Source organism: Odocoileus virginianus, chromosome 4 (assembly GCF_023699985.2).
Source record: "Odocoileus virginianus isolate 20LAN1187 ecotype Illinois chromosome 4, Ovbor_1.2, whole genome shotgun sequence".
NCBI classification, from domain to species: Eukaryota; Metazoa; Chordata; class Mammalia; order Artiodactyla; family Cervidae; genus Odocoileus; species Odocoileus virginianus.
Window position 1 is genome coordinate 24,195,446 of NC_069677.1, and position 13,259 is coordinate 24,208,704.

The window sequence follows — 13,259 nt, forward strand, 5'->3', positions numbered from 1 at the left end:
AGTTCTAACTGTTGCTTCTTGACCTGAATACAGATTTCTCAGGAGGCAGGTCAGGTGGTCTGGTATTCTCATCTCTTTCAGAATTTTCCACAGTCTGTTGTGATCCACACAGTCAAAGTCTTTGGCATAGTCAATAAATCAGAAGTAGATGTTTTTCTGGAACTCTCTTGCTTTTTTAGAGAACAGTTAACACCTATCCTTCTGAAACTCTTCCAAAATATTGCGGAGGAAGGAACACTCCCAAGTTCATATTATCAGGCCACTATCACTCTGATACTAAAACCAGACGAAGGCACTACCAAAAAAAATTTACAAGCCAATATCACTAATGAATATAGCCACAAAAACACTTAAGAAAATACTAACAAACTGAAACCAACAATGCATTAAAAGGATCATACTGGGATTTATTCCAGAGATGCAAGGATTCTTTAGTATCCATAAATCAATCCATGTGATACACTACAGTAACAAACTGAAGAATAAAAACCATATGTTCATCTCAATGGATGCAGAAAAGCTTTTGACAAAATTCAAAACCCATTTATGATAAAAAGAAAAAAAATCTCTCCATAAAGTGGGCATAGAGGGAATTTATCTCAACAAGATAAAGGCCATATATGACAAGTCTATGAGCTTCCCTGGTGGCTCAGATGGTAAAGAATCTGCCTGCAATGCAGGAGACTGGGGTTTGATCCTTGGGTCAGGAAGATCCCCTGGAGAAGGGAATAGCTACCCATTCCAGTATTCTTACCTGAAGAATTCCATGGACAAACGAGACTGGAGGGCTATAGTCCATAGCACTGCAAAAAGTCAGACACTACTGAGCAACCAACACTTTTTTCTTTTCATGACAAGCCCACAGCAAACAATATTCTCAATGGTGAAAAACTGAAGGCATTTCCTCTAAGATCAGGAACAAGACAAGGATGTCTACTCTGGTCACTATTATTCAACATAGTCTTTGAAGCCTCAGCCATGGCAATTAGAGAAGAAAAGGAAATAAAAGGAATTCAAACTGAAAAAGAAGTAAAACTGTCACTGCTTTCAGATGGTATGATACCATGCATAGAAAATCCTAAAGATGCCTTTAGCTGCCTTTAGTCTTTTAGGATCAGAAAACTACTAGAGCTAATCAATGAATCTGGTAAAGTTGCAGGATACAAAATAAATGCACAGAAATCTCTTGCATTCTTATACAGTAACAATGAAAGATCACAAAGAGAAATTAAGGAAACCATTCCATTTACCTTTGCAACAGAAAGAATAAAATGCCTAAGAATAAACCTACCTAAAGAGGCAGAAGACCTATACTCAGAAAACTGTAAGATACTGATGAAAGAAATCAAAGATGATACAAACAGATGGAGTGATATACCTTTTTCTTTGGATTAGAAGAAGCAATATTGTGAAAATGACTATATTACCCATAGCAATCTGTAGATTCAATGCAATACCCATCAAATTACCAATGACATTTTCCACAGAATTAGAAGCAAAAATTTTATTTTATATGGAAACACAAAAGACCTCAAATAGCCAAATCAATCTTAAGAAAAAAGGGCCTGGAAGAATCAGGCTCCCTGACTCAAAGCTATATTACAAAGCTACAGTTACTAAGACAGTATGGCACTGGCACAAAAACAGAAATACAAATCAATGCAACAGGATAGAAAGCCCACAGATAAACCCACACACATATGGTCACCCAATCTATGACAAAGGAGGCAAAAATACACAATGGAGACTAGACAGTCTCTTTAATAAGCGGTGCTGGGAAAACTGGACAGCTACATGTAAAAGAACAAAATTAGAACATTCTCTAACACCATACACAAGAATAAACTCAAAAGGGATTAAAGACCTAAGCTGGTACGCCACAACTATTGAGCCTGTGCTCTACCGCCCAGGAGCCACAACCAGGGAGTCCACGCGCCACAAGTGCTGAAGCCTGTGTGCTCCAGAGCCCATGCTCCTCACCAGGAGGAGCCTCCGCAAGGAGAAGCCCATGCACCACTGGAGAGCAGCCTCCACTCACCGTAACCAGAGAATCGCCTGTGCAGCAACGAAGACCTGGCACACGGACCACGAACCATGTACATGTACACAGAAAAATACAATATAAACTCCTCTCTTGATCAGTTTATAAATTCCAGATGTATTAAACACCTAAATGAAAAAAGTCAAACTACAAAACTCATATAAGAGGATATCCTTAATGACACTAAAGTAGGAAATAAAAGTCATACACACACAATTTTGACCCTAAAGGAAAAGACTAACAAATTAAAATAGAAGTCACTAAAAACACATTAAAAGACATGCAATAACAGACTAGAAGAAGGCAACTCCAACACATAAAATCAGTAAAGGACTAGAGATCCAGAAATTAGAAAGAACTTCTAGAAATCAGTAAGAAAGGGCAAAATCTTAATAGGAAACTGTACAAATGATATGAATACATAATTCAGAAAAAAGAAAATCCAAAGTGTAACTAAACATATGGAAAGATAAGCAATGTCATGAGTAAGCAATGATAATAGTCATACTGGCAAAAATTAAGAAGACTAAAATACTAGAAATCAACAAGGACATAAAAAAATAGCACATTTCAAACACTGATGATGAGAATGGAAACAAGTAAGAAATCTTGTCATATTTGGCAATATGAGTAGAATTAAGCTACTCTATTGTCTAAAGAATTCCACTTCCAGGCATACTACTTAAGAAGTCTCAGATGGGTACATAGCAGATATATACAGAGATGTCCAGAGTAGCATTGTTTATAATGGCAAAAAATTGGAAACACTCTGATAGGAAAATATATAAACTGTGGCACAGTCGTTCAATAGACATTAAAATGAAAGAACTACTCTGACAATGCAAAACTTTTACTGTTTAGCTTGAGACTCTTTTTTTAAAAACAAAATTTATAAAAAATAAAAATAAAATTTCTAATCAACCGTTCATGACAACTGAAGTGTTATTTGTTATTTATTCCTTTGTGTGAAGTGCTAGATTCCCATGGATGTAGCTGATCATTTCTATTGCAAATATTATATAATTTTACATAAATGGTGTCATAATAAACTACTTTTGCATCACAAAAAGAAAATGAATGAACTACAGCTACATGCATAAAAACTGATAGACAAAAAACTAACAAAAAGCAATCTGCAATAGGATTATTATGTATGATACTGTTAATACAAAATTTAAAAGCATACAAAACTGTACCTTGTGTATTATAGGTAAATTAAATTCATATAAAGGAAAAACTTTTTTTAAATGATGGGAAGAACAAACTTCCCATCTTCAGGCTGATGGTAACCTCAGGGGAGACATGACAGATAAAGGATGGTTTTCTCCTATTTCTAAAACAAACAACAAAGATCTGAAGCCAGTATGGCAAAATATTAATATCTAAAGAGTTGGGTTTGTGGGCACATATGTATTTGATATTTTTCACACTTCTGTACATTTTTAAATATTTCATAATTTAGAACAATTTAATCACGTGGGGAGTTTAGGAGGTGGATGCAGAAAATACAGGTTACTGTTTCATCAGTATTGATGGCAAAGACATAATGGCAGCTTAAAAACAAATTTTAAATAGGGAACATACTAGCTTCTTATGGTAGATTAGAACATGTGCGTATATATACATATGCACATATGTGCATACACACACACATTTCCATTTGGAAATGGAAGAAAACAAGGAAGGAGAATCAAGGCAATGACTGTGCTAATTGCCATTTAGCCTCATAAGTCTCACGACACTATCACAGGACTATCTAACCATCAGTGTCTGCAAGTAAGAGTTTGGTTTTTCCCTTTTGATATTTTTACTGTATTCCTTTTTCTGTGTTTGTCCTGTTGGCTAAAATGCCTGTGAAACTTGATTAATAACAATTATTGGCATGTGCTGTTTCTGACTTCACCAGAATGAACAGAGATGCAATTTATCACAGCAAAGAAAAGCATGCACTATGGAGTCAAACGAAGAGGGTTTAATCTTCAATGCTAGCACATACTGGGCATAAACTCAGGCAACTGATTTAACATATGCATCTCCCCTGTGCTCATCTGTAAAACAGTGAATGACTAACACTGACTCTTTACTTCTCTACAGCATTGGTCTTACCTGAATAGTTTCTTCTAGGCGGTAGCACTCAAGGACTTGCAGCGTCTCGATAACGTGGTTTGGGCTGAACTGACACAAGAGCTCAATGAACTGCTCTATTATACAGGGAGATATCTGCAGCGATTCTTGATTTACATGAATACCTTCCCTGAAAACAGAAAAGGCAAGAGAGTAGCATTATTTAATCATATCTGTAATTAAGGCTATAGCTAAAAAGCATGTTAAGTTTCCCAGGTGGCTCAGTGGTGAAGAATCCGCCTGCCAATGTAGGAGACACAGGTTTGATCCCTGGGTGGGGAAGATTTCGTGGAGAAGGAAATGCAACCCACTCCAGTATTCTTGCCTGTGAAATACCATGGACAGAGAAGACTGATGGTCTACACACAGTGCATGGGTTTGCAAAAAATTGGACACAACTCAGCAACTGAACACCACCACAAAATGTTACCTTAAAACCAAGACTACCTTTTGATCAGGTAAAATTGTGAATTAAAAGTTTTGATGTTACTTAGGTTATTAAGGTGAATTATATGTGATAGAGACATTCTAAATCACAATGCTTCTCAATTAACCTTGAATAATTACAGAAATGAGATTCAGTGCAGGCTCCTCTAAATCACACACAAAGTTCTATTATTGCTCAAAAAGAAACAAAGATGACTCTGTTTAGTTTGAACAATTTGATCCATGAATGACTATATACAATAAGCCATCTTCCAGTCTCAACAACTGTCCCTACTCTACTTCCCTTATAATACCAATCACATCATGTTGTAATCACTTCTTTAATTACCTGTTTTCTCTAAAAGACTAAATTCTGTGAGGGCAGCCACCAGGTATCTTCTCACTAATGAGTCTCAAAGCCTGCAATAGCACCTTGCACAATGCAGCAACAGCTAATCATTTGGCTATTGTTAAAACAAGCAAGTGGATGAAAAGTAAGATATATTAAATTTATGGTTCATTTGCCTGGATGTCAGCAATTCACAAAGCCTGCTATTCATAATGCCTACACAAAAGCTGTGAAGGTCGAGGATTAGTTTTATCATGGTGGAGACTACTGGAAATATTTAGAAAAATCAACTGCTGCTCATTGGAGATCTAAGAATCATTTTCTCTCTACCCTCAAAATAAGTCAGTTCTTCTGGGAGTCTATCTTTTCTTCAGAATTCTTCAACCAAAGCTCTGTATATAAAAAACTGGAACAGGGTTAAGAAGATACAAAAATGACTGGTTGGAAAACTAACCTTCTAAAGAAAGGTTAATGGTCTGAATAGACCAATCTCTAGAAATGAAACAGAATCTGTAATTAAAAAAAAAAAAATCCCTACCAATTAAAAAGTCCAGGATCAGATGGCTTCATAGGAGAATTCTACTAGATATACAAAGAACTTACACAGATCCTTCTCAAACTCTTCCAAAAGAACCAAAGAGGAAGGAATACTCCCAGAGACGTTTTATGAAGCCACTGTCACCCTAATACCAAAACTAGACAAAGACACACTACCAAAAAAAGAAAATTACAGGTCAATACCTTTGATGAATATAGATGCAAAAATTCTCAACAAAATATTAGCAAACTGAATCTAACAACACATAAAAAAGGTCACACACCACGACCAAGTTGGATTCAACCCAGTGTCACAAGGATGGTTCAACATATGCAGATTAATCAATGTGATACATCACATCAACAAGAGAAAGAGTAAAAACTATATGATGATCTCAACAGTTGCAAAAGAAGCATTTGATAAAATTCAACATCCATTCATGATTTTAAGAAAAACCCTTACAAAAGTGGGTATAGAGGGACCATACCTCAACATAAAAGCTGTTTATGACAAACCCACAGCCAATATAATACTCAACAGTGAAATGCTGAAAGCCTACACACTAAAATCTGGAACCAGACAAAGATGCCCACTCTCACTACTTTTCTTCAAGATCGTTTTGGAATCCCTACCCCAGCAGTCAGACAAGAAATAAAAGGGTATCCAAATTGGTAGGGAAGAGGTGAAATTATCATTATACACAGATGATGTGATACTATATATAGAAAACCTTAAAGACTCCACACAAAAACTACTAGAACTGATAAATGAATTCAGTAATGTAGCAGGATACAAGATTAACATACAGAAATCGGTGACATTTCTTTACACTAACAGTGAAATAGCAGAAAGGGAATATAAAAAAAAAAAAAACAAACCACCTTTTAAAATTGCATCCAAAAAAACACTTAAGAATAAACCTCATCAAGGAGGTAAAAGACTTGCATGCTGAGAACTACAAAACATTAATAAAGGAAACTAAAGATGATTTAAAGAAAAGGAATGATATCCCATGCTCTTGGGTTGGAAGAATCCTGTTAAAATGGCAATACTACCCAAAGCAATCTACTGATTTAATGTGATTGCTATCAAATTATCCATTTTTCACAGAACTAGAACAAATATCCTAAAATTTATATGGAACCATAAAAGACCCAGAATTGCCAAAGTAGTCTTGAGGAAAAAGAACAAAAACAGGAGACATAACCCTTCCAGACTTCAGACAAAGCTTTGATTACAAAGCTACAGTTATGATTAAACAGTGTGATACTGGCCCCAAAACAGACATATGGATCAATGAAACAGAACAGAGATCCTAGAAATAAACCCACACACCTATGGCCAATTAATCTTTGACAAAGAAGGCAAGAATATAAAATGGAGAAAAGACAATCTCTTCAGCACGTGGTGCTGGGAAAGTTGAACAGCTGCATACAGATCAAAGAAGTTAGAGCACGCCCTCACACTATGCATACAAATTAAGCTCAAAAATCTCTCAAAGACTTATTTATAAAACAAGACACCATAAAACTCCTAGAAAAGATCATAGGCAAAAAATTCTCTGACATAAATTATAGCAATGTTTTCTTAGGTCAGTCTCCCAAGACAACAGAAATAAAAACAAACAAATGCTATGTAAGCCAATTACAAGCTTTTGCACAGCAAATGAAATACAAACAAAACAAAAAGACAACCTATGGAATGGGAGAAAGTATTTGTGAACGATGGCACAGGGGCTTAATTTTCAAAATATACAAAAAGCTTCTACAACTTAATGAAAAAATAATCCAATAAAAAAATGGACAGGAAAACCTAAACAGAAACTTCTCCAAAGACATACAGATGTTCAAAAGGCACACAAAAGGATGCTCAACATCACTAATTATCAGATAAATGTAAGTTAAAATGACAATGATGTATCACCTCACGCCAGTCAGAAAGGCTATCACTAAAAAGTCTACAAATAGCAAATGCTAGAGAGGGTGTGAAAAAAGGGAACCCTCTTACACTGTTGGTTAGAATGTAAACTGGTACAACCACTATGGAAAACAGTATGGAGGTTACTCAAAAAACTAAAAATAGAGTTCCCATATGCTCCAGCAACCCCACTCTGAGCATATACCCAGAGAAAACTCTAATTCAAAAAGATACATGCACTAATCACAATACTCAAGACATGAAAACAACCTAAATGTCCATCAGATGAATGGATAAAAAAACATATGTGTATACACACAGACAGAATATTACTCAGCCACCAAAAATAATTAAATAATGCTATTTGTACCAACACAGATTGACCTAGAGAACACCATACTGATTGAATTAAGTCAGAAGGAGAAAACAAATACTGTATGCTATCACTTATATGTGGAATCTAAAATACAACACAAATCAACATTAACTATGAAACAAAACCAGATTCACAGATATAGAGAACAGACTTGTGGCTGCCAAGGTGGAGGAAGGGACTACAGGTGGGATGGAATGGGAGTTTAGGATTAGCCAATGCAAACTCATATACAGAATGGATAAGCAACAAGATCCTACTGTGTAGCACAGGAAACTATATTCAATATCCTATGACAAGCCATAATGGAAAAGAATATGAAAAAGAATATGTATAACTGACTCACTTTGCCATACAGAAGACATTACCACAACACTGTAAATCAACTGTACTTTGCTCAAATCAAATAAAAAATTAATAAATCGCTAGAAAGAAAAAAAAAAAAAGGAGAGACAGAAAGAGACAGCCAGAAAGGTTAATGGTCTAAATCAACACTTCTAGTTTTTTCTCATAATGGCACATAGAAAATGACCGTATTTATCTGGCCCATCAGAAATCAGACTGATTACAAGGTACTCTGTGTACCCTAAGAGGTGCCTCTCAAGATTTGAGGGAATCAGTCTTTAAACACAACTGTAAAAAATAAAAATAAAAAAAAATAAACACAACTGTAACCCAGGTACAGCACACCAACAGCCATAGGTAGGAATATCTGGACTCAAGAATGATCTAGGGGTTTTAAGTATTCTATATGGTGGTACATAGCATTCCTATTTTTATTAGCAAGACCCTTCAGTTACAGAATAGGAATTATATTTAGAATAGAAAATCCTTCCCAAATTAAGAGCTTTATGACCCTCAGTCCTGACCAGAGGTTGGGCAAGGATCTCACTAAATCCTGCTGCTTGGGGATTTCAATACATGCTGAGGCTAACTCAGTATCTCCTCAAATAGGCTGTAAATCCCAAAGATCAAGTTTTCCTCTTTCTTTATTTCACAACTGCCTTTAAGGCAGGATTTTGTTAAATGACTGGCTATTCCCTATACAGACCACCACCTGAGTTCTGATCACGTAACTTGAAAACTATCTAAGTGTCTGTCCCAAATATACAATAAATTCTGAAACCAAAGATGGTGCTACATTCATCACTGTCTTCCCAGCACTGGAACAGTACTGTCACAAAATAACAGGTGCTCGGTAAACGCACACTGAATTAAACCGAACTGATGAAATAAACAGTACATTGGACTGTCTTCAAACAGAGGGACCCAAAATGTAGAAAAGAAGAGTGAAAATTACAAGGACTAGGGCCATAAAGTCATATGTAGCTAGGACTAAGTCTTGTCAGAAAGTTCTACGTGGAGAAAATAGGAGGTGAAGATGGCACACCCAGGGGAATGACAGTTCTCTTTGTAGAACCAAAGTTGTGTCTCAATAGAACACAATTAGGTAAAAGAGAAAGGGAATGCAAACCAATTCTTGACATTAAGGTGAGTCTGTGTACTTTCCATATGTTTATATACAGTAAGTGGTGCTAATATTATACCTATGTCAGACTTCCAGTAATATGTCTTACAAATGCAAGACTATGGAGCAGATTAAAATCAGACATAAGCACCTGTCGATAAATCACAGTACTTAATTCTTTCCAGAACATTTATTCATAAAAGCCTTTACAAGTACTGAAGATGTGAATATGCATCAAACCAAGCAAATTACCCAAATGAACAGATTTTGATGCATTCGTTTTTGAGGGAAATAATGTGTCTGCTGGGAAATGATCAGGCAAATCAACATAATCAAAACTTTAAAAATTGTAGCATTAACAAATTTACATCCATTTCTGACTGCTGCTTATCAGTCTTACACATAAAAGCAATTTGTTATATCCATTTCTCAAACATATTTCTATTATGTCTTTTATATCAGCTACCTCCTTTGCCAAATACTCACTGCTAATTTTAATGGCTATCAAAATTATGTATTTTAGACCTCGACTTTATCTACTCTTTAGGGAATTTCTATTTTAATGACAGAATTGACTCACATGATGTAAACATTTAAATACATATAAAGGGAGAATTTTATAAGACTCACATAAGGCTTTCTTTTGTCAGCTTTAAAATAAAGTATACATATGTCATTTGAAGCGTGCGCGCACACACACACACTCTAAACACACTCCAAAATTCAGGCTGCTGGAGAAAATATTCACTCAGTCTGTGAAAATCAATTAAAATTATAACCTAGTATAATTGGCTATTTCTGGGGAAGGATAAACTATATGTCAGTTTTCAAAAGCATAACTTTTTTTTTTCCAAAAGCATAACTTAAAAATGATTCTAAAGCTGGAAATAGAACTGCCATATGACCCAGCAATCCCACTTCTGGGCATACACACCAAGGAAACCAGATCTGAAAGAGACACGTGCACCCCAATGTTCATCGCAGCACTGTTTATAATAGCCAGGACATGGAAGCAACCCAGATGCCCATCAGCAGACGAATGGATGAGGAAGCTGTGGTACATATACACCATGGAATATTACTCAGCCATTAAAAAGAATGCATTTGAATCAGTTCTAATGAGATGGATGAAACTGGAGCCCATTATACAGAGCGAAGTAAGCCAGAAAGATAAAGACCATTACAGTATACTAACACATATATATGGACTTTAGAAAGATGGTAACAATAACCCTATATGCAAAACAGAAAAAGAGACTCAGATGTATAGAACAGACTTGTGGACTCTGGGAGAAGGCGAGGGTGGGATGTTTCAAGAGAACAGCATTGAAACATGTATATTATCTAGGGTGAAACAGATCACCAGCCCAGGTTGGGTACATGAGACAAGTGCTCGGGCCTGGTGCACTGGGAAGACCCAGAGGGATTGGGTGGGGAGGGAGGTGGGAGGGGGGACTGGGATGGGGAATACATGTAAACCCATGGCTAATTCATTTCAATGTATGACAGAAACTACTGTAGTGATGTAAAGTAATTAGCCTCCAACTAATAAAAATAAATGGAAAAAAAAAAAAAAGAAAGAGAGAAATCAAGAGTTGTGTTTAGAAGCAGCAGACACAGGAATTCCTGTGTGTTGCAATGTAACAGCTCCCTTGTGGGATGCTTTCTGCTCCCACATACAGTTGGGGCTCCATCTTTTTGTGTCTTTGCTTCGCCTAACACTCAATTCCATTATAGCTTATCTCATGCTCTATAGTCATCAATTTACAAGCCTGCCTTCTCTCCAGACTGAGTACCTTGAAGACAAACATCTTTGAAATTTTAGTACAATCTTTGAAACGTAATAGGTGCCCAGCAAATGTTTGCTGAGTAAAGGAATAAATGAATACATGGGTGACTAAATGAGTGTAAAATTCAAGTTGAAGTTCACCAGGCAACTGTTCTGCAAAATATGTTTTGCAAATTTAATCAATGCATGATTTTTTAAATTAACTTATTGATTATAATTGGAGGCTAATTGCTTTGCAATATTGTGGTAGTTTTTGCCATATATGATTTGTTTTTGTATTTTTAAAGAGTGCTTCCCATTCACTTATCTCAGGAGACTGTGAAAATGTGATGCTTCACCAAATAAATGTTGTAACCTCTGGGAAAAAAAAAAAAAATGATTCTAGTATCAAATTTCTGATTTCAAAACCTTTGATAAAGAAAATGAATATTTTGCAAAAATAAAAAAATCTGGTCTAGTTCTGCCCCTTCATTCTAAAAGCTGCACAAAAATAGGCCAGTCTAGACTGCTTTTCTAGATCTCTGAGAAAGAGGACTTCACAGTCTCCCTTAGTGACTTGCTTTGACAACTGCGGGCCACCTCAGCTTAGCCTAAATCCTCACTGTCTGAACTCTCTGCTCATTTCCACATATCCAGTCCTTGGAGGTGGTGGCATACTGATGACTACTCAGTACCTTTGGAATTGAGAATGCTAATAATGACTCACAACACATAAGAGCAAAGAAAATTATTTTCCATATAGTTTTTATTCAAATCAAGTCAATTCGCAAAGCCATGAAGCTGAAGTTTCAGCTTTCCACATATATCCCATGTTAAAAATTCCATAATAGACTCCTGTGCAAATTAAACAAAAATGTGAGTTTGCCAATTTGCCTGAAAAAGTGCTTTAAATGTGTTAATTATAGGTAACAAGACAATACCTACAATTTGCACGCAACTGTAACATAATGAACAGTAATGTTCCACAAACTGGACAGGTGACTGGCCTAGATGGAAACGTGTCCTCCGGCCAGAAGAAAGCCAGTACTCGGTCTCTTCACTCTCCATACTGACCCTGCACACCGTGCAGAGCTGCCGGTATTCCTCAGACAGGAACAGCCACAATCCTATATACACTTTTATGAGGCACAGTCCAAAGGAGACAGGCTAACAGCAAAGATGCTGCCACATCAAATCAATGTAATAGCAGATTGAAGACAGATCTTTAGCGGATGGGATTGCTTTCCATTTCCTTACTCTAACAATCAAGTATCAAAATGTTCTCTTCCAAATCTCAAAAGAATTTTTGTTACTTATCTGATACTCATAGGAAAAAGGTATATTGTTTTGAGTGATCTCCTGCATAAGCAAGAAGAATAGATTTTATAAGCCTTATGATTTTATGGATAGAAAAAAAAAACTTAGCTGCATAACCTGATCAAGTATAAACAATATCTGAATCAATTTAATGCTGTACAGACTTCAAATAAAAACTTACAGGTTAGCTAAAACAATTAGCTGAAACAGGTTAGCTAAAACAATTTTTTCTACCACTATAATAGTAATAATACTGATGATGATGATGCAGGTAACTGCAAGTATATTTTCTTTCTAATGCAAAGCTCTCCTCTCCGTATCACTAATATCTGCTACTGACCCTACTAGAAAGACTGCCTTAATGTGGCCCAAGTAGATTAAAGAGTGAAAAGCTGCAGATCCTGGCATCTCAGTATAATATAATTTGATACACTTTCAGTTTTGCGTGGGAAACTTGATACCATTCTCTTTCCCAAAGGATAGATGGAATTAGAAGAGATAAGAAAAAAAGGCAGTTCTATGACACCACCACAGAGACAGTCTTAAACAGACAGTGGGTCAGACTGCTATAAATCTATTACGATATCCATACATAATTCTGACCATAAAGAGGACAAAGATTTCTGGTCTCTAGTCTAGCATGCAAAGAGCTGAAAAGTTATCAATTCCATCCTCACAGGAAAAAAAGCTGAACAAACTGAAAATCAACAGGTCTTTTTGGATCCATCTGAGAAAGGAGGTCACAGAGCAAACTGCTACCCCCCAAATTTAGAGAGGTGGACACAAAGTATCACAGCTAGCTGGAGCAGAAGCCCAGAAGCAGAGACCACTGCTGCTGGAACCAGGATTGGGGCAGGAAAACCTAAACTGTAATTGACAACACACTGGAGGTTCAGTAAGGACCAACTTCAGAGTTAAAAATTCCAGAGGGGCTATGT

At 36.2% G+C, this 13,259-nt stretch overlaps 1 protein-coding gene across 7 annotated transcripts in view; it reads right to left on the reverse strand.

Annotated features, from left to right (window-relative positions):
* The window catches only part of VPS8 (VPS8 subunit of CORVET complex), a 384,233-nt gene that overhangs the window by 105,986 nt on the left and 264,988 nt on the right, over positions 1-13,259 (reverse strand). For all 7 annotated transcript variants that reach the window (XM_070466284.1, XM_070466287.1, XM_070466286.1 and 4 more), the window contains one exon: positions 4,148-4,295. In XM_070466284.1, coding sequence (XP_070322385.1) covers positions 4,148-4,295 — 148 coding nt within the window. The remainder of the gene's footprint in view (positions 1-4,147; positions 4,296-13,259) is intronic.